At 40.6% G+C, this 23,113-nt stretch overlaps 1 protein-coding gene across 6 annotated transcripts in view; it reads right to left on the reverse strand.

The window, feature by feature from the left end:
• cep70 (centrosomal protein 70) overlaps nt 1–23,113 on the reverse strand; it is a 77,225-nt gene that overhangs the window by 34,389 nt on the left and 19,723 nt on the right. For all 6 annotated transcript variants that reach the window (XM_067987298.1, XM_067987296.1, XM_067987294.1 and 3 more), the window contains 4 exons: nt 15,929–16,109; nt 10,434–10,609; nt 10,261–10,320; nt 5,961–6,078 (listed from right to left, as the gene is read on the reverse strand). In XM_067987298.1, coding sequence (XP_067843399.1) covers nt 5,961–6,078; nt 10,261–10,320; nt 10,434–10,609; nt 15,929–16,109 — 535 coding nt within the window. The remainder of the gene's footprint in view (nt 1–5,960; nt 6,079–10,260; nt 10,321–10,433; nt 10,610–15,928; nt 16,110–23,113) is intronic.

The raw sequence follows: 23,113 nt of genomic DNA on the forward strand, positions 1-23,113 counted from the left end.
TCTATTATTAAGGTGGTTATAGCAGGGCACTTAGAAAATCACAATGCAATCAGGCAGAGTCAACATGGCTTTGTGAAAGGGAAATCGTGTTTGACTAATTTATTAGAGTTCTTTGAGGAAGTAACATCCTGTGGATGTGGTGTACTTGGATTTCCAGAAGGCTTTTGACAAGGAGCCACATCAAAGGCTACTACACAAAATAAGAGCTCATGGTGTCGGGGGTAACATATTAGCATGGATAAAAGATTGGTTAGCTAACAGGAAACAGAGAGTAGGCATAAATGGGTAATTTTCAGGTTGGCAAGATGTTAACGAGTGGAGTGCCACAGGGATCAGTGCTTGGGCCTCAACTATTTACAATCTATATCAATGACTTTGATGAAGAGACCGAATGTATGGTTGCTAAATTTGCTGATGACACAAAGGTAGGTAGGAAAGTAAGTTGTGAAGAGGACATAAGGAGTCTGCAAAGGGATATAGATAGGTTAAGTGAGTGGGCAAAAATTTGGTAGATGGGAGTATGATGTGGGAAAATGTGAACTTGTCCATTTTGGCAGGAGAAATAGAAAAGCAGTATAATATTTAAATGGAGAGAGATTGCAGAACTCTGAGGTACAGAGGGATCTGGGTGTCCTCATACATGAATCATAAAAAGTTAGTATGCAGGTACAGCAAGTGATTAGGAAGGCAAATGGAATGTTGTCATTTATTGCAAGGGGAATGGAATATAAAAGTAGAGATGTTTTGCTACAGTTGTACAGGGCATTGGTGAGACCACATCTAGAATACTGTGTGCAGTCTTGGTCTCCTTATTTAAGAAAGGACATAATTGCTTTGGAGGCGGTTCAGAGAAGGTTCACTCGACTGATTCCTGGGATGAGGGGGTTATCTTATGAGGATAAGTTGGGCCTGTATACACTGGAGTTTAGAAGAATGAGAGGGGATCTTATTGAAACATATAAGATCCTGAGGAGACCAGAAGGGGTAGATGCTGAAGAGCAGGAGTAGGCCATTCGGCCCTTCGAGCCTGCTCTGCCATTTGATAAGATAATTTCTGATCTGATTGTGACCTCAACCCTACTTTCCCGTCCACCTACTATAACCTTTGACTCCCTTGTTAATCAGGAATCTATCTAACTCAGCCTTAAAACTATTCAATGACCCTGCCTCCACTACTCTCTGGGGAAGGGAGTTCCACAGACTCACGGCCCTCTAATAGAAAAAAATTCTTGTGGGAGAGACTAGAACTAGGGGCCACAGTTTAAAAATAAGGGGTCTCCCATTTAAGATGGAGATTAGGAGAATTTTTTTCTCTCAGAGGGCCGTGAGTCTGTGGAACTCCCTTCCCCAGAGAGTAGTGGAGGCAGGGTCATTGAATAGTTTTAAGGCTGAGTTAGATAGATTCCTGATTAACAAGGGAGTCAAAGGTTATAGTAGGTGGACGGGAAAGTAGGGTTGAGGTCACAATCAGATCAGAAATTATCTTATCAAATGGCAGAGCAGGCTCGAAGGGCCGAATGGCCTACTCCTGCTCTTAATTCGTATGTATGTTCATAACAATTAGCAAGATTAAAAAAATTAATGACACTTATAAATTGTTCAGAAGGAACTTTGTTTTTTTATGGCTGCACATATAATTTCTCGGTTTCATTCCCATCAAGTCCAGATTTAAAGGATTTCCATACATGATAAGAGTTTGGTCAACATCTACTGAAATATTTATGGCAATATTCCACAAAAGTTGATCAATGTCATCACTCGTGGTTCAAAAGTAAGCTAAAAAAACTGCGAAATGTCTAGGCACCCCGTTATAAGTTACAAACATAAATAGCAACGGAAACATAGGAAAAGTCTCTAATTCCAACAAGTCCATCCCTTTTATGACCGATGTCAGCTTTAGCTTCTCAGCATATTTCTCTACCCCACAGGTTTTCAAACTGGGGTTCTTGGACCCTGGGAGTCTGCTGAGAGATCAGATTTCTGTGTTTGTTGACTTATTAGCATATTATTTCCATTGCTGTAGACGAGTAAGAAGTTTTCTGCAATGATCGTATTATTTCTCCACGTACCTGTCAGTCTTTCTGATGTTAGGACAGGGGTCCCCAAGAATGTGTCAATATTTGTATAGGATATCCCAAACAGAAAATTTTGAAAACCACTGCTCTATTCCTTCTTTCCCCAGAATCACAGCTTTGGGGGAAATGGTAAAATTCCTCTATATTTAAAAAAGGGTGGAGAATGCCTGTTAATCCACTAATGAAATTACATTCTCAACAATTGCATGCTTGAAAGCTATGTGTTTCTTTGATTTCATTAGTCAATGATTAAATAACAAGAAAAACAGGCATTCTACCTTTTTTTTTTAAAAAGACAATTTTTACTCCCTGATGAACTGACCATTTTCATCTGCAGTTATCATGAAGAACTTATTACATAGGTCTTGCTCTTTGTGTAAAGTTCTGCCTGAACACTCTAAAAACTCCAATTTTATATAATTTCTCAAAGAGAGATCAACCTTATCATTCCCCATCATTTATTTATAGTAATAACAAAATTGGCACATGCCACTTTTGAGCCAGTTTATTGATCCAGCAACTTTTCAGCAACTTCATTAACCAATAGTAAGCATACAATTGTACTGTGAGTGTCACTTTCTGATGACTAGATTATTCAGTGTTGATTGATAGGATTATGAATGATCGCTGGCAAAGGCAAGCCAGATGGTGTCGAACTCGCAGGATTGCAACATGAAAATCGGGCAGTTCTGTAATGGGCGAATGATCTGCAATGCCAGTTTTATGCCCAAACTGCAAGTTGAAAATTTATCCCACTACATCCAGTTCAGATCACAAGCGAGACCCATTACTATACCACTGGATTGTTATTTTTTTTAAAAAGAAATTAGGCAGTACCTCTAAATGTACAACACTCAGAACACTTATAAGAGTGATCAGCACTGCGCCCAAAAAGGATATCTAAAGCAGACCCTAAATCTGTAACACCATTTCCACCCAACTTGCTGCATGCCCTGGACTTACAGGAAGAGGATGGATCAGACAGGGGAGAAATGCAAAGCAGATTTGGAGTGCATGTGCGTAAATGCACAGACCGTGACAAATTAGGTTGGTGAACTACAGGCAAAAGTTACCACTTGGGTTTATGATAATAGTGACAGTAACGGAAACCTGGCTCAAACAAGGGCAGGAATGGGATCCTAATGTATTCAGGATGAATAGGTAAATAAAAAAAAGAGGGGGTGGCAGTACTGATCAAATATATTGTCACAGCCCTGGAAAGGGATGATGTGCTTGACAATTCAAAGACAGAATCTATTTGGTTAGAGTTAAGGAGAATAGGAGTTGTTACGCTGCTGAGTGTATACTATGGACCACTAAATAGTGGGAAGGAGATGGAGGAGCAAATCTGCAAGCATATTTCAGAAAGATATACAAACAATAGAGTAGTGATAATGGGGGGACTTCAATTATCCTAATATATACTGGGGAAAAAAATGGAAAAAGCAAGAACAGGGAGAAATTCCTGCAATGTGTGCAGAACTTTCTTGATCGGTATGTTTCAGCCCAACGAGGAAGGAGGCAGGACTGGATCTTGTTCTGGGGAATGAAGTGGGGCAAGTGGAGCATGTTTCAGTGGGACAGGGTTTTGGAAACGGCAATCACAATATCATTAAGTTTAGAGTAGTTATGGAAAAGGACAAGGAACAATCAAAGGTGAAGATATTCAACTGGGATCGTGTCCAGGTGGAATGGAAACAAAGATTATCAGGTAAAACAGTAAATGAGCAGTGGGAGGCCTTCAAGGAGGAGATAGTTCGGGTACAGACTAGACATATTCCTACAAGGGGGAAAGGAAGGGTGTCCAAAGCTAGAGCTCCCTGGATGACGAAAGATATTGGGATTAAAATGAAACAGGAAGAGAAGGCTTATGATAAATGTCAGGTTCATAATACAGTAGAGAAAGAAGCAGAGTATAGAAAGTGCAGAGAACTGAAAAAGGAAATAAGAGGGTCAAAGAGAATGCATGAGAAAAGATTAACAGGGAACATGTATGTATGTGGGAGGGTGAGGTCGATTAGGGACCAAAAAGGAAATCTTCTTGTGGAGGCAGAGGAAATGGTTGAGGCACTAAATGAGTACTTTGCATCTGTCTTTACTAAAGAAGCAGATGCTGCTAATGTCACAGTAAAGGAGGAGAAAGTAGAGAAATTGGATAGGATAGAAATAGATAAAGAGGAAGTACTTAAATGGCTGGCAGCGTTCAAAGTAGAAAAGTCAACCGGTCCAGATGGGATGCATCCTAGGTTATTGAGAAGGGTTGAAAGAGCAGAGGCTTTGGCCACAATCTTTCAATCCTCCTTGGATATGGGCGTAGTGCAGGAGGACTGCAAATGTTACATCCTGTTCAAAAAAGGGGAGAGATGCACCAGGTAACTACAGGCCAGTCAGCCTAATGTCAGTGGTGGGGAAAATTCGAGAACACATAATCGGGGACAAAAATAATTCTCGCTTGGAAGAAGAAGAATTAATAATTGACAGCCAACATGGATTTCTTAAAGGCAAATCATGTCTGACAAACTTGAATTTTTCAATGAAATAACAGGGGGTTGATCTTGTGTATATGGACTTTCGCAAGGCGTTTGATGAAGTACCACATAATAGACTTGTTGGCAAAATTGAAGCCCATGGGATTAAAGGTGGCAGTGTGGATACAAAATTGACTAAGAGACAGAAAGCCGAGAGTAGTGATGAATGGTTATTTATCAGACTGGAGGGAAGTATACAGTGGTGTCCCTCAGGGGTCGGTATTAGGACCACTACTCTTTTTGATATACAATGATGACCTGGACTTGGGTATAGGGGCCATAATTTCAAGTTTGCAGATGATACAAGCTTGGCAATGTAGTGAACAGTGAGGAGGACATACCAAGGCAGACTGATGAAATGGGCAGATACATGGCAAATGAAATTTAATGCAGAGAAGTGTGCAGTGATGGATTTTGGAAAGAAAAATGAGACGACGTAATATAAATTAAATGATACAATTTTAAAAGGTGTGCGGGAACAGAGAGACCTGGGGGTGCACATACACAAATCTTTGAAGATGGCAGGACAAGTTGCTAAGGCAGTTAAAAAAGCATGCTGGATTTGGGCTTCATAAATAGACGCATAAACTACAAAAGCAAAGGATTTATGGTAAACCTTTATAAATCACAGGTTAAGCGACCAAACAGTATTGTGTCCAATTCTGGGCACCACACATTCGGAAGGATGTTATAGCCTTGGAGAGGGTGCAGAAGAGATTTACTAGAATGGTACCATGGATGACGGATTTCAGTTATGTGGAGAGACTAGAGAAGCTGCGATTGTTCTCCTTACAGCAAAGAAGGTTATGGGGAGATTTAATAGAGATGTTCAAAATTGTGAGGGCTTTTGATAGAGGAGATAGGGAGAAACTGTTACCACTGGCAGGAGGTTCGGTAACCAGAGGACACAGATTTAAGATAAGTGGCAAAAAATCCAGGGGGGAAAGGAGGAGAATTTTTTTTACGCAGCGAGTTGTTATAATCTGGAATGCACTGACAAAGGGTGGTGGAAGCAGATTCAAAAGTAACTTTCAAAAGGGAATTTGATATATACTTGAAAAGGAGAAATTTGCAGGGCTTTGAGGAAAGAGCAGGCAAGGGGGTCTAATTGGATAGCTCTTTCAAAGAGCCGGTACAGGCACGATGGGCCGAATGGCCCCCTTCTGGGCTGTATCATTCTATGAAAACCTGGTAATTTGATTAATCAACTGTATTTTGTAAATAGAATACTCACAAATATGATTTTTGTTAAGTTTGTATCTTACATTCATGCATGTAAAGCAATTGTTCGTAAACAGGTAATTAATCCACAAACATATTTTGAGCAAATCTCAAATTTAATTCCTCCAAATCATACCTTTACTAATACCCCGTTTTCTGGAATTTCATCTAGAACTGAATATTTGTGCTTTCTATTGTTTGCTAGTTGCTCTTTTCTTTCTCTAGGAACATCTTCAACTTCATTTTTCTGAGTACTGTGATAAATAAAATTACCAGTTACAAATGAATCAGAACACTATCTAGTCATTTACAATACCTCTCAATCAGATATTGTAGTTTTTAGGATAACAAAACTGTGCACATATATTGTAAATTGAGAATGCCAATTAACAGTGTGAAAATTACAAAAGTATAATTAACTTGCAAGTTAATTTTCAGTTTTGAGTGTGGAAATTAGAGTCGGGGGAATAAATTGATTTTTGGTTATAACATCTTCAATCTTCAAACCAGTTGAAAACTTGCCAAAAAAAAGAACTTGTGTCCACTGTTTTGTAAACACATTGCAGTTTATGATTTATGTCAAAATATATTGTATTTCATTTGTGAAACGTCATTGTGCTGATCATGATGCAGTTCTGGTCAATTTTCCTCTCAAAATAGTGATGACCTGCAACTTCAAAAACAGAGGGCATTTTCTTTGTAGTTAAAGAAAATCAATTGAAGCTGCCTTTTGGAATCATACTAGTGTAAAATAGGATCTTTATTTCTACTGTTTTTATTTCACACAAAAAAAGTGTTAAAAACAGTCGATACCAAAATAAGTTCTCTAATACAACATTTACTCATGTAGACTCAGGTGCATAATTGTCATGTGGGAATACAAGTTGGATTCTGGGTTTTATACATGAGGACTGAATATAAAAGCAAGGAAACAACATTGGAGACATTGATAGATTAGGTGAATGGGCAAAACTGTGGCAAATGGAATTCAATGTAGACAAATGTGAGGTCATCCACTTTGGATCAAAAAAGGATAGAACAGGGTACTTTCTAAATGGTAAAAAGTTAAAAACAGTGGATGTCCAAAGGGACTCAGGGGTTCAGGTACATAGATCATTGAAGTGTCATGAACAGGTGCAGAAAATAATCAAGAAGGCAAATGGAATGTTGGCCTTTACATCTAGAGGACCAGAGTACAAGGAGGCAGAAGTTATGCTGCAGCTATACAAAACCCTGGTTAGACCGCACCTGGAGTGCTGTGAGCAGTTCTGGGCACCGCACCTTCGTAAGGACACATTGGCCTTGGAGGGAGTGCAGCGTAGGTTTACGAGAATGATACCCGGACTTCAAGGGTTAAGTTACGAGGAGAGATTACACAAATTGGGGTTGTATTCTCTACAGCTTCGAAGGTTAAGGGGTGATCTGATCGAAGTTTATAAGATATAAAGGGGAACAGATAGGGTGGATAGAGAGAAACTATTTCCGTTAGTTGGGGGTTTTAGGAGTAGGGAGCAGTCTGAAAATTAGAGCCAGACCTTTCAGGAGCGAGATTAGAAAACATTTCTACACACAAAGGGTTGTAGAAGTTTGGAACTCTTTTCTGCAAACAGCAATTGATACTAGCTCAATTGCTAAATTTAAATCTGAGATAGGTAACTTTTTGGCAACCAAAGGTATCAAGGGATATGGGCCAAAGGCAGGTATATGGAGTTAGATCACAGATCAGCCATGATTTTATCAAATGGCGGAGCAGGCACGAGGGGCTGAATGGCCTACTCCTGTTCCTATGTAGATCACTTGGAGTATTAGAAATGCTTGCATTATAATAAGGATATTAGTGTCATGGAAAGAGTGCAGTAGATTCACTAGAATTACACCTGAAATGAGAGATTATAGTAATAATTTAAAAAAATAAAGCCCCACCATTGGAACAGAAAAGGTTAAGGGGGAATCTAATGAGAAATTTTCAAAACTATAAAATGTTTGGAGATGGTAGGTACATACATAAAGGTTCTTTTCATTGGTTTGAAAATCAGTAGCATTTATTAGCATGATATTTATGCTATGATATTTATGCTTAAATACCATTTATTAGCATGGTATTAGCAAGATAAGACTGAACATATGATAAGAAATAGGAGCAGGAATAGGCATACGGCCCCTCGAGCCTGCTTCACCATTGATAACATTATGGCTGATCTTCTATCTCAACTCCACGTTCCTGCCCTATCCCTAGGGGGACATTAGAAAAAGTCTTCGCACAGAGAGGTTACTGGAATGTGAATTCTTTACCACAATGCTCCCCATTAGTGATCAATTATGAGAGAAAGCACATGGCCATTAAATGCATCTGAAAAAACACAAATAATGCATTGCATCACAACATGCCATGGAACAGCCACACCCATGATAAAAATCAGTATGATTCAATGTACATTGCAACACTGTTACTTGTTCACTGAACAGGTTAGTATTGTGTACTTGATTAAACTCAATTTTGGTGTTTGGAATAGGCTAAGGAATCTGCAGCAGAATGGAACTGCTCATTCAGAAGAAAAACATAGATGTTTGAAACTGAAACTCAACATCTATCTACATGAAAAGTCTCACAAATGTGTGCACTTCCAGTACACGTTACTTTATTTCCTGTGTCATGATTTTTCAGATAAACTTTATACGTCAACTTTTATAAGGTTTCAAAATTTGTGTAACACCTATCAGTGTTGGTCTATATGTCAATGATTTGGATTTCATTCATCTTCTATAATATTAGGCATCCAGGCATTATGTGGCACTGTTGCACCTCCCAGTCACATCTCCCATGGTTGTTTCTTCTGTTGGCCAACGCAACTTGGGTATTCTTAATATCTAATAATATATACGTATTTTAAATTTAAAAACCTATGCCTGTTTCAACTCATTCTCTTATACCAATCTCACTTCTGCCTCTGCCTCATGTGGGCCATTCTACCTCCCTGCTCAAAAGGAAGGAACTTGCATTTATATGACGCCCTTCACATCCTCAGAACGTCCCACTGCTTCACAGCCAACAAATTACTTTTGAAGCGTAGTCATCATTGTTATGTAGGCAAATGCAGCAGCCAATTAGCACACAGCAAGGTCCCACAAATAGCAATGATATAAATGACCATATAAACTGTTTTGGTGATATTGGCTGAGGGATAAATGTTGGCCAGGACACCAAGGGGACTCCCCTTCTCTTCTTTTAAAAGTGCCATAGGATCCTTTACATCCACCTGAACAGGCCACAGGATCTCGGTTTAACGTCTCATCCAAAAGACGGCACCTCTAACAAAACAGCACCGAAGTGTCAACCTAGATTACGTGCTCATCAGCAATCTTGGATATGTGACTCTCTATCCAGTCATCTAAGTTGTTAATAAATATAGTGAATAGTTGAGGGCCCAACGCAGATCCCTGTGGGACACCACTATAGTCACACCCTGCCAATTTGAATACCTGCCCATTATCCCTACTCTCTGTTTCCTGCTACTCAGCCAATTTCCTAACCAGGCCAATAATTTGCACCCAATTCCACAAGCTTCGACTTTAGCTAAGTCTCTTATGAGGGAATTCATCGAATGCCTTCTGGAAGTCCACATAAATAACATCCATAAACATTCCTCAGTGTACCACTTTAGCCACCTCTTTGAAAAATTCAATTAGGTTTGTCAGGCATGACCTACCCTTTACAAATTCATGCTGGCTCTTTCTGATCAGCTGATAATTTTCAAGGTGTTCAGTCACTCTATCCTTAATTATAGACTAGTAATATCCCGACAACAGATGTTAGGCTAACTGGTCTATAATTCCCTGGTTTGCCTCTATCACCTTTCTTAAATAGTGGAGTGACAAGTGCAATTTTCCAATCTAAAGGAACAGTTCCTGAATCGAGAGAACTTTGGAAGATTATAGTTAGGCCATCTCACTGTTCAATGGCTACAAACAGCAAATACTTAAGTTCAAAGAAAATCCCCCAAAATATTAGGGTTCATTTTTATTTCAACATTTTGAAACATTACATAAAAAGATTATCATTTTCTATATTAAAGGTTCCAGAAATCAAATACTATATGAGATGTTTGTTACTGCCACAATTACGTAGTAAGTTTACTTGTAGATTAATAATGCACAACCAAGTTCTATGGTAAAACATCTTTGGTTCTATAGCAGGGCAGTAGAGGTAGCCTGCACAGACAACAATGGTGCAAATGGCCTCATCCTTTGCTGTAAACGATGGTTCAAAGTGCGGGGTGTGACTAGACAATCTCTACTAACACGATTAGTTTAGTTGGTGGATCATTTTTCTATATTTTTTTTTCCAAAAACTGTTTCAAGGTCGCAGGAAATGCATACATTTAAATATAAGCAACGAAGTGAAATATAAAGCCACGTAAGATTCTATAACCGTTTACCTCAACTCCTGCTGCAAGCAGTGGATCTGGGTTTCATAGGCATCAATCACATCAAGAAGCCTGCAGAGATTAGAATAACTGGTTACTTGCCAAACTTGATAAATCATCTGTGAAGGCCAACATACTGTATTCCCACGATTCCAAAGATTTCAGACAAACATGTAGACTCTTACTGTTGATCAGGTATAGTATGTGCTCTGGCAGCTCGCTTATGAAATTGGTGAAACACCTTATTCTGCCTTTCAATGCGTTGTTCTTCCTCAGTCACAACCATGTACAACTTCTTCTGCAATCGCACAATAGTCTTCTCTTGCTCATGCAATTTTTGTTTCAACTGATGACAATGTACCTAAAGAACACAAAATCCTCACAGTAACGCACAAAAATGCAAACTGAAACAATCAATTACATAGCATTGTTTAATTTTGAATTATTCCTCTCTCTAGTCTAACTGACTAAACTTGCAATAATAACTTTGGTACAAGAATTTGAATTCCAGTAATTTTTAAAAATATTGCATATGAACTATGATGGGATTTGAAGCAACAGACATCAAACCAAAACTAGACAAAAATACTCAGTGTCATAGATACACTGAGTTCACAATCTAGCTAATTGATAACAATTATCAACAGTTATGTCAAAAAATTTCAGTCAAATGCACCTTCCTCAGAACAGCGCATAAACCAAACAGAAAACGTCTGAGCAGCAATTTATAAAAATGATGTTAATCTGCTTTAGTCTAAAAAATGCATTCATATAGCACCTCATTGTGTGTTTCAAATGTCTCAAAAAGCTTCACCTGCAATGAATTACATGGAAGGGCAATGATTTATGCAGATACCCACGATAGCCATTTTGTGCACTGCATGCTCCCACAAAAAACAATGAGGTAAATGACCAACTAACCTGTTATTTTGACAGCAGAGGAAAACTGTTAAATGAATAATGATTTTGCCAAGTAATTTTATTCACTTTACCGTTCTACTTTTTAATCCATTTTAACCGTTGTATCAAGTTTGGCAAGAAGCTAACAATGCAATGCAAACTGGATTGCAAGTATAGTACTGTAAAAAGGGCCATGTAGTTGTTATGGAAAACAAAGTGTATTTGTTTCAAATTTCCAGCATCCGCAGTATTTTATTTTAGTGTATGTGTGTCATTTGCAGTGCCAGAGGACTGGAGGATTGCAAATGTTACACCCCTGTTCAAAAAAGGGGAGAGGGATAAATCCGGCAATTACAGGTCAGTCAGCCTAACATAGGGAAACTTTTAGACAATGATCCGGGACAAAATTAACTGGCATTTGGAAAAGTAAGGACTAATAAATGAAAGTCAGCACAAATTTGTTAAAGGAAAATCATGTTTGACTAACTTGATGGGATGATAAGGGTAGTGCGGTTGATGTTGTGTATATGGACTTTCAAAAGGCATTTGATAAAGTACCACATAATAGATTTGTAAGCAAAATTAAAGCCCATGGGATTAAATAAAGAGATAGTGGCAGCGTGGATACAAAATAGGCTAAGAGACAGAAAGCAGAGAGTAGTGGTGAACAGTTGTTTCTCAGACTGTAAAAAACTATACAGTGGTGTTCCCCACGGGTCGGTATTAGGACCATTGCTCTTTTTGGTATATATTAATGACCTGGACTTGGGTATACAGGGTATAATTTCAAAGTTTGCAGATAACACGAAACTCGGAAATGTAGTAAACAACGTGGAGGATAGCAACAGACTTCAGGAGGACATAGACAGACTGGTGAAATGGGCAAACATATACTTGGCAGATGAAATTTAATGTAAAGAAGTGTGAAGTGATACATTTTGGTAGGAAGAATGAGGTGAGGCAATATAAAGTAAATGGTACAATTTTAAAGGGAGTACAGGAACAAAGTGACCTGGGAGTGTATGTACACAAATCTTTGAAGGTGGCAGGACAAGTTGAGACGGCTGCTAAAAAAGCAAATGGGATCCTGGGCTTTATTAATAGAGGCATAGACTACAAAAGCAAGGAAGTTATGCTAAACCTTTTTAAAACACTGGTTAGGCCTCAGCTGGAGTATTGTGTTCAATTCTAGGCTCCACACTTTAGGAAGGAGGTCATGGCCTTAGATAGGGTGCAGAAGAAATTAACTAGAATGGTACCAGGGATGAGGGACTTCAGTTATGTGGAGAGACTGGAGAAGCTGGGATTGTTCTCCTCAGAGCAGAGAAGGTTAAGAGAAGATTGGATTGGTGTTCAAAATCATGAACGGTTCTAATGGAGTGAATAAGGAGAAACTGTGACTGTCAAAAGAACTAGAGGGGACATAAGGAGACATTTTTTACGCAGAGAGTTGTTATGATCTGGAATGCACGGCCTGAAAGGGTGGTGGAAGCAGATTCAATAACAACTTTCCAAAAGGAATTGGGTAAATACTTGAAGGGAAAACATTTACAGGGTTACAGGGGAAAGCGCAGAGGAGTGGGACTAATTGGATAGCTCTTTCAAAGAGCCAACACAGGCATGATGAGCCAAATGACCACCTCCTGTGCTGTAACATACAATATACACATTACAGTGCAGCACAATTAGTTTTGAAAAAAGGCTGTGATACACTAAACTGTTTAGCAATTTCACTTTAGGAATCTGGGAAACTTTTGGCCAGTTAGCATCGCAATTACTTTCACCTTATCAGCAAGAGAAAGAACCTCTTTAGAGGTGTTGTTTCCATTATTCGCAGAGACAGTTTCTGTCAAAGGGTTTGTGTGCTGCAAAAACGTGGGTAAGTTATAAGCCATGATGTGGAGATGCCGGTGATGGACTGGGGTGGACAAATGTAAGGAATCTTACAACACCAGGTTATAGTCCAACAGTTTTATTTGAAAATCACAAGCTTTCGGAGGCTTTCTCCTTCGTCAGGTGAAGTGTGGGATTCCTTGAAGGTTACCGCATTTATAGTCAGAGAATAATACCTGGTGATTACAGATAATCTTTCCAACTGCCCGTTGTCAAGGCAATCAGACAGAGAGACATTACATACAGGACTACTTAATATACAAACGGTCCGAACCCAAAGACGGAGAGAGAGAGAGAGAGAAACATCCGAAAGGAAGAGAAAGAGAGAGAATGACCACTTGTATTAAAAACAGATAACTCTTTTTTCGCTGGTGGGGTTACGTGTAGCATGACATGAACCCAAGATCCCGGTTGAGGCTGTCCTCATGGGTGCGGAACTTGGCTATCAATTTCTGCTCGACGATTTTGCGTTGCCGTGTGTCTCGAAGGCTGCCTTGGAGAATGCTTACCCGAAGATCGGTGGCTGAATGTCCTTGACTGCTGAAGTGTTCCCCGACTGGGAGGGAAACCTCCTGTCTGGCGATTGTTGCGCGGTGTCTGTTCATCCGTTGTCGCAGTGTCTGCATGGTCTCGCCAATGTACCAGGCTCCGGGGCATCCTTTCCTGCAACGTATGAGGTAGACAACGTTGGCCGAGTCACAGGAGTATGAACCATGTAACTGGTGGGTGGTGTCCTCTCGTGTGATGGTGGTATCCGTGTCGATGATCTGGCATGTCTTGCAGAGGTTGCCGTGGCAGGGTTGTGTGGTGTCGTGGACACTGTTCTCCTGAAAGCTGGGTAATTTGCTGCGAACGATGGTCTGTTTGAGGTTGGGCAGATGTTTGAAGGCGAGTAGTGGAGGCGTGGGGATGGCCTTAGCGAGGTGTTCATAGTCATCGATGACATGTTGAAGGCTGCGGAGAACATGGCGTAGTTTCTCCACTCCGTGGAAGTACTGGATGACGAAGGGTACTCTGTTGGTTGCGTTCCGTGTTTGTCTTCTGAGGAGGTCAATGCGATTTTTCGCTGTGGCCCATCGGAACTGTCGATCGACGAGTCGAGCGTCATATCCCGTTCTTACTAGGGCGTCTTTCAGCGTCTGTAGGTGTCCATCGCGCTCCTCCTTATCTGAGCAGATCCTGTGTATTCGCAGGGCCTGTCCATAGGCGATGGCCTCTTTGAGACGTGGTGAGGGTGGAAGCTGTAAAAGTGGTGCATCGTGAGGTTGTCCGTGGGCTTGTGGTAGAGTGAGGTGCTGAGGTGCCCGTCTTTGATGGAGATTCGTGTGTCCAAGAAAGAAACCGATTCTGAGGAGTAGTCCATGGTGAGTTTGATGGTGGGATGGAACTTGTTGATGTTATCGTGTAGTCTCTTCAGTGATTCTTCGCCGTGGGTCCATAGGAAGAAAATGTCGTCGATGTATCTGGTGTATAGCGTTGGTTGGAGGTCCTGTGCAGTGAAGAAGTCGTGCTCTAACTTGTGCATGAAAATGTTAGCGTATTGGGGTGCGAATTTGGTCCCCATGGCTGTTCCGTGTGTTTGGGTAAAGAACTGGTTATCGAAGGTGAAGACTTTGTGATCCAGGATGAAGCGGATGAGTTGTAGGATGGCGTCTGGAGATTGGCTGTTGTTGATGTTGAGTACTGATGCTGTTGTAGCGATGCCGTCATCGTGGGGGATACTGATGTAGAGTGCCGAAACATCCATCGTGGCGCGAAGTGTTCCTGGTTCAACTGGTCCGTGGGTGCTGAGTTTTTGTAGGAAGTCTGTCGTGTCGCGACAGAAGCTGGGGGTTCCCTGTACGATGGGTTTCAGGATGCCCTCGACGTATCCAGAAAGGTTCTCACACAGGGATCCATTGCATGATACGATAGGACGTCTGGGTGTGTTGGCTTTGTGCATCACGGAGGTTAAACATCAGCATCTAATGAGGCGGTTTTCACACTTAAACAAAAGCACTTGTCACCACTTACCAAAAGTGGTTGAGCCCTAACACCTGATAAGGTGAATGGGACTCAAACGTCACTGATTTGGTTATTAGGCGATTTTCACACCTAGTCAAAAACTCTTGTAAACAGAGTTTAACACATTGATTGGCAAAAAAGGGCACAACGCATCGACTTTATTGAGGCGAGGCAATACAATGCTTAAATAAATAAATCCAGACTTTTGCACTTCATTTAAAAGTTTTATTCATTTAACAGGGACAGCTATCATTGGAAAAGATTGAAAAGGGATTGGTGCGTGGAGATTTTATTCTCTTAAACATTCTATTCTTTTATCAGTTATTCATTTAAGTGGGCTTGACTATCCGTTGAGGGTGAAATGCTAACAAATAGTGCCAGCAGATCTTTAACATCCACCTGAACAGACTTACCCATTAAACAGCTATCATGAGACCAAAAGGAACAAAAGTTAACATTTCAGATCTTATGACCCTTCATCAGGGGTTCGGACAAATGGTCAGAAGATCTAAAACTATGACCTTTGTTCCTTCTCCAGATGCTGTCTGACCTAAGTTTTTCCACCATTTTGTTTCTTTTATTCAGGTTTCCAGCATCCGCCAGAAGGGGTGGGATGTGGGCATTACTGACAAGGCCAGACAGACTGCCCATCCCCAGGTGTCCTGAGAAATTAAAATTAATTAGGCTGGCTTGCTAAACAGGTACAGTAATTTCTTGATTTTACTATTTCCATTGTATAGCCTCTCAGTCCTATTGTTTTCTACAATGATCATGAAAGTAATTGTTAGAATTTTCATGCATCACAGAAATCAAATAGATTATCCATAGTCCTTGAGACTCAAGTCTTAAAATACAAATAAGCAGTTTATGTCAATCCTATTACCTGCATATCTTGTTTATTATGCTGCAGTTGCTCAACTTGCTTTTGCTGTTGACGACACGTCACAAAATGGTCATCCTGTACCTCCTGAATCTTCGACTGAACGTTGTCATGGACTTGCTCCAGGTCAGATGTACACTGTTCTTTCGGAGAGGCTCTACTCTGCTGCTGGCGGAGGTCATCCCTACAATGGTAAGATATATTCAGTTTTTGTCTCAAAAGCACAATGAAATTAGCAAAATTCAGTTTTATTGTTCCATGGCAAGAATGTGTTGCATTTTTCCAGAGCTGAAAATATTTGATTATTCTACTTCCTCAGTGTGCCTTAATACATCTCATTTAACAACCCATGAAGGAAGGATGGAAATTTAATGTGGCAGCAAAGCAATTTTGTTTTAAAAAGTTGTTCTGTTGTAACCACAAACCATTAATATTCTATTCTTATGGGGAGTATCATCATAGTAGAGATGATTTAGGTTTTTAAAAATGTTTTCACCCACTTGTATTTAAATTTGTTTTGCTCTCATGAAGAAATAACACTGGCACTACGCTGCATTACACAAGGCTATGCTGGAAATCTAGCATAACCAATCTGGTCACTAGCATTTCGATAAAGCAAATGGCGAGCATGTAGGTTCCATCATCCCCAACACTAGGATTTCAGCAAAATATAAGGAGTGCATGTGGTTCATACTATGTCTACTTGAACTGTGGAAAAGCAAGCAGTAGCTCAATTATACATTTTCTCCTTCTAAACTTAGGTAGTGTTTGGATAAAGCATTTTGAGTTACAGAATGCTAGGCTGAAGTACTGATGATGAGATAAGTTGAGGTGATAAATTATTACACAAGTGTATTGACATAACAAATTGGCTTAAATGAGATTTTTTATTACGCAATGTTATGGTTTTTTAAATAAATAATCTAGGCTGACACATCAATGCAGTACTGAGGAAGTGCTGCACTGTCGGAGCTGCCGTCTTTCAGATGAGACATTAAACCGAGGCCCCGTCTGCCCCCAGGTAGGTGTAAAAAAATCCATTACACGATTTAGAAGAGCAGGAGCATTCTCCCCCGGTATCCTGGTCAATAATTCTCCCTCAACCAACTTCACCAAAGCAGATTATCTCATTGCTCTGTGCGAGACCTTGCTGTGCGCAAATTAGCTGTAGCGTTTCCTACAAGTGACTACACTTCAAAAGAACTTCATTGGTTGTAAAGCACTTTGTGATGTACTGAGGTTGTGAAAGGAGCTATATAAATGCAAGTCTTTCTTTTCTTTACATGGCAGGCAAATCCACCCATTGCTGTATGCCAGGGGCTGAAGTGCACTATAACTTTCTTAAAGTCCATCAGAATCATAACCAAGGTGCTAACTTTTAAAAAAAGATGAAAGCATTGTTGGGGATTGTGATAGTAATTTCTGCATTCTACATGGTAAAAAGAACACTTTTCCTATATCTAAATGGTGGTAAATTTTCTCTTCTGTAGTATTGCTCAAACCACTTGGCATGAACTCCAGTGTAAAAAGACAAGTTAACATTTGCAGACCATTTACAAAATTCACAAGATAGGCCCATTTGATGACCTTACAGAATACCAATCCTAGCATCTTATGTCAGACACCAAGAACTCAATACTACAGAAAGTCTAGAGGAGTATAAAAAGTGCAGGGGTGAAATTAAAAAGGAAATTAGGAAAGCAGAGAGGGTATGAAAAAATATTGGAAAGTAAAATCAAGGAAAACCAAAGATGTTTTATAAATACATTAAGAGTAAGAGGATAACTAAGGAAAGAGTAGGGCCTATTAGAGACCAAAAAGGTAACCTATGTGTGGAGGTGGTAGATGTGGGTATGGTTCTTAATGAATACTTTGAATCTATCTTCACAAAAGAGAGGGATGATGCAGACATAGTAGTTAAGGAGGAAGAGTGTGAAATATTGGATGGGATAAACTTAGTGAGAGGAAGTATTAAGGGGATTAGCATCTTTGAAAGTAGATAAATCACCAGGACAGAATGAAATGTATCCCAGGCTGTTAAGAGAAGCAAGGGAGAGAATAGCAGAGGCTCTGACCATCATTTTCCAATCCTCACTGGATACAAGTGTGGTGTGGGAGGATTGGAGGACTACTAACGTTGTACCGTTGTTTAAAAAGTGTGCGAGGGATAGACCGAGTAATTACAGACCAGTCTAACCTCGGTGGTGGGCAAATTATTGGAATCAAATCTGAGGGACAGGACTTAGAAAGGCAAGAAGTAATCAAGGACAGTCAGCTTGGATTTGTTAAGGGAAAGTCTTATCTGACTAACTTGATTGAATTTTTTGAGGCACGAATAAGGAGGGTCGATGAGGGTAGTGCATTTGATGTAGTCAACATGGATTTTAGCAAGACTTTTGACGAGGTCCCACATGGCAGACTGGTCAAAAATGTACAAGCCCATGGGATCCAAGGGAGAGTGGCAAGTTGGATCTAAAATTGGCTCAGTGGCAGGAAGCAAAGGGTGATGGTCGATGGTTGTTTTTGTGACTTGACGGCTGTTTCCAGTGGGGTTCCGTAGGGCTCAGTACTAGGTCCCCTTTTTTTTTTTGATATATATTAATGATTTGGACTTAAATGTAGGGGGCATGATTAAGAAGTTTGCAGATGGTACAAAAATTGGCCCTGTGGTTGATAGTGAGGAGGAAAGCTGTAGACTGCAGGAAGATACCAATGGACTGGTCAGGTGGGCAGAACAGTGGCAAATGGAATTCAATCCGGAGAAGTTTATGGTAATAAATTTGGGGAGGGCAAACAAGGCACGGGAGTACACAACAAATTGGAGGATACTGAATAGTGTAGAGGAAGTGAGGGACTGTGGAGTACATATCCACAGATCCCTGAAGGTAGCAGGACATGTAGATAAGGTGGTTAAGAAGGTATATGGAATACTTTCCTTTATTAGCTGAGGCATAGAATATAAGAGCAGGGAGGTTATGCTGGAACTGTATAAAACACTGGTTAGGCCACAGCTTGAGTACTGTGTACAGTTCTGGTCATATTACAGGAAGGATGTAATTGCACTAGAGGGTACAGAGGAGATTTATGAGGATGTTGCCAGGACTGGAGAATTTTAGCTATGACGAAAGATTGGATAGGGTGGGGTTGTTCTCTTTGGAACAGAGGAGGCTGGGGGGTGATTTAATTGAGGTGTACAAAATTATGAGGGGCCTAGAGATAGGAAGGAACTATTTCCCTTAGCAGAGAGGTCAATGACCAGGGGGCATAGATTTAAAGTGATTGGTTGAAGGATTAGAGGGGGGCTGAGGAAAAAGTTTTTCACGCAGAGAGTAGTAGGGGTCTGGAACTCACTGTCTGAAAGGGTGGTAGAAGCAGAAATCCTCAACTCATTTAAAAAGTACCTGGATGTGCACCAGAAATGCCATGACCTACAAGGCTACGGCCCAAGTGCTGGAAAGTGGAATTAGGCTGAGTGGCTCATTTTCAGCTGGCGCGGACATGGTGGGCTGAATGGCCGCCTCCTATGCCGTAAATTTTCTATGATTCTATGACCTTCACATTATAACGTCTAGCTATTTCTTAATGGAGTTGTGTGCCCTGGCTTCAGCTCTCCGCTTCCTCGCAACCTGCTGCAGCTGTTGATTATCCTGTGAGCAAAATAGTACTTCAACACATGTCCTAACCCTCAACCTGTATCCTCATCCTTCTGCCCTGAAATATCTGAAAACATTATTTAAGCTCAATTTTTTCTATTTCTTTAAATATCTTATACATTTGCAAGTAACATAACAATCTAAAGGGAAAGTGGAGGGTTGGATTACCCTTAATTTCTAAAAATTACATGTGAACAGGAATAGACCATTCAGTCCTTTGAGCCTGTTCACCAGACTCAAGTTACAATACTGGTTGGCAGGCTTACAAAATGGTCTAGAGGGTAGCCCAACTGAATACCACTGAAAATAAATGAATTTCTACTTCTGTTATACAATTCTAATAAAATTTATGTACATTTCAACTTTTTTTTTTAAATAGGACAAATATAGACCAAGTTTGTGTCTACAGTGCACATGTTCTAATATCTAAGTATTCAACTGGAGCACAAGCAGGTTTCAACTATGCTCTAAGCATTCTGCACCTTTTAAAAAATAATGCCTAGATCAGAGATGTGGTTGAAAAATGACACTGAACTGCAGGTGATTCTTACTCCAATTTGGCTGTATTGCCTCCATCTAGATCACTCAAAGCAGGGGGTGGAAAAGGGTCGTGTCTGCTCCAGTCTACCAGTTAAAACTGGTAGACTGGGCTTGTATTCTCTAGAGTTTAGAAGAATGAGAGGTGATTGTATTGAAACATTCAAAATTCTTACAGGGCTTGACAGGGTAGATGCAAGGAAGATGTTTCCCTTGCTGGGGAGTCTGGAACCAGGGGTCACAGTCTCAGAATAAGAGGTAGGCCATCTAGGACTGAGAAGAGGAGCAATTTCTTCACTCAGAGGGTGGTGAATCTTTGGAATTCTCTATCCCAGAGGGCTGTGGATGCTCAGTCATTGAGTACATTCAAAACAGAGATCGACAGATTTCTAGATATTAAAGGCATCAAAGGATATGGGGATGGTGCAGGAAAAATGGCGTTGAGGTAGAAGATCAGCCATGACCCTGTTGAATGGCGGAGCAGGCTCAAGGGGCCGGATGGCCTACTCCTGCTTCTTATGTTCTTAATGCTTCAAAATGCAACATTTTCACAAAACTACATTATACCTAGGTACCAGTGCAAGTCTGAACCAGACTGTTTGTAACCTTGGCATCCTATTTGACCGAGCTGAGCTTCCGACCTCATATGCTCCATCACCAAGACCACCCACTTCCACCTCCATATCGCCCGTCTCCTCCCCTGCCTCAGCTCATCTGCTGCTGAAACACTCATTCATGCTTTTGTTACCTGCAGATTAGACTATTCCAATGCTCTCCTGGTCGTCCTCCCATCCTCCACTCTCCGTAAACTTCAGCTTATCCAAAACTCTGCTGCCCATATCCTAACTTGCACGTCCTATTCACCCATCACCGTGCTCACTGACCTACATTGGCTCCCAGTCCAGCAATGTGGCGAATTGAAAATTCTCATCCTTATTTTCAAATCCTTCCCAGTCTCTGTAAACTCCTCCTCCTCAGGATCTCTCCTCCAATTCTGGCCTGTGCTTCCCCGATTTCTTTTGCCCTAACATTGGCAGCTATGCCTTCAGCTGTCTAAGACCCAAGGTCTGGAATTCCCTCCCTAAATCTCTCCACCTCTCTCTCCTCCTTTAAGGCGCTCCTTAAAACCAACCTCTTTGACAAAGCTTTCACCTGTCCGAATATGTACTTAGGTAGCTCGGTGTCTGGTTATGCTCCAATGAAGCGCCTTGGGATGTTTTACTACGTTAAAGAATCATAGAAGTTTACAACATGGAAACAGGCCCTTCGGCCCAACATGTCCATGTCGCCCAGTTTATACCACTAAGCTAGTCCCAATTGCCTGCACTTGGCCCATATCCCTCTATACCCATCTTACCCATGTAACTGTCCAAATGCTTTTTAAAAGACAAAATTGTACCCGCTTCTACTACTGCCTCTGGCAGCTCGTTCCAGACACTCACCACCCTTTGAGTGAAAAAATTGCCCCTCTGGACCCTTTTGTATCTCTCCCCTCTCACCTTAAAAGACGCTAAAGACACAAGTTGTCATGTCAAACTGGATAGGACTCAGCGTGTGGTCAGATTCAGAGGGGAAATTCAAGTCCAACACAGCAGAGGCTGACCGCATGGCATTAAAAGAAAATTAAAAATTAAACGAAAGCCGTTAAAAATAATTTTAAAATAGAAAGTGGAAATAAAAGTATTTGATGGAGTTCTTTGATGAAGTATCAGAGAGGGTTGATGAGGGCAGTGCGGTTCATGTATATATGGACTTTCAAAAGGCATTTGATAAAGTAGTACATAATAGACTTGTTAGCAAAATTAAAGTCCATGGGATTAAAGGGAAAGTGGCAGCGTGGATACAAAATTGGCAAGGTGACGGAAAGCAGAGAGTAGTGGCGAACTGTTGTTTTTCAGACTGGAGGGAACTATACAGTGGTGTTTCCCAGGGGTCAGTATTAGAACCACAGCTCTTTTTGACATATATATTAATGACTTGGACTTGGGTATAGAGGATATAATTTCAAAGTTTGCAGATGACACGAAATTCAAATGTAGTAAACAATGTGGAGGATGGTAACAGACTTCAGGAGGACAGACTGACTGGTGAAATGGGCAGACACATGGCAGATGAAATTTAACACAGAAGTGTGAAGTGATGCATTTCGGTAGGAAGAATGAGAAGTAATTTAAACTAAACGGTACAATTTTTAAAGGGGTACAGGAACAAAGACCTGGGGGTGCACATACTCAAATCTTTGACGGTGGCAGGACAAGTTGGGAAGGCTATTAAAAAAACATATGGCATCCAGGGCTTTACTAATAGAAGCATAGAGTACAAAAGCAAGGAAGTTATGCTAAACCTTTATAAAACACTGGTTAGGCCTCAGCTGGAATATTGTGTCCGATTCTGGGCTCCACATTTTAGGAAGGATGTCAAGGCCTTAGAGAGGGTGCAAAAGAGATTTACTAGAAAGCTACCAGGGATGAATGACTTCAGTTAAATGGAGAGATTGGAGAAGCTGGGGTTGTTCTCCTTAGAACAGAGAGGTTAAGGGGTGATTTGATAGTGGTGTTCAAAATCATGAACGGTTTTGACAGAGTAAATAAGCAAAAACTGTTTCCAGTAGCAGAAGGGTCAGTAACCAGAGGACGCAGATTTAAGGTGATCAGCAAAAGAGCCAGAGGCAACATGAGGAAACTTTTTTTTTACATAGCGAGTTGTAATGATCTGGAATGCACTGCCTGAAGGGGTGGTGGAAGCAGACTCAATATTAACTTTCAAAAGGGAATTAGATAAATAAGTGAAGGGAAAAATTTACAGGGCTATGGGGAAAGAGCTGGGGAATGGGACTAATTGGACAGCTCTTTCAAAGATCCGGCACAGGCACAACGGGCCGAATGGCCTCCTCCTGTGCTGTACCTACTATATGATATGATTAAAAAAAAATCTCCGCCTTGTGTGGATCATATTGGTCCATGGCGTCATGTGGGTAGCAGGGACTAATTTTGCAACC

This window comes from Heptranchias perlo, chromosome 7 (assembly GCF_035084215.1).
Source record: "Heptranchias perlo isolate sHepPer1 chromosome 7, sHepPer1.hap1, whole genome shotgun sequence".
Taxonomy (NCBI): Eukaryota; Metazoa; Chordata; class Chondrichthyes; order Hexanchiformes; family Hexanchidae; genus Heptranchias; species Heptranchias perlo.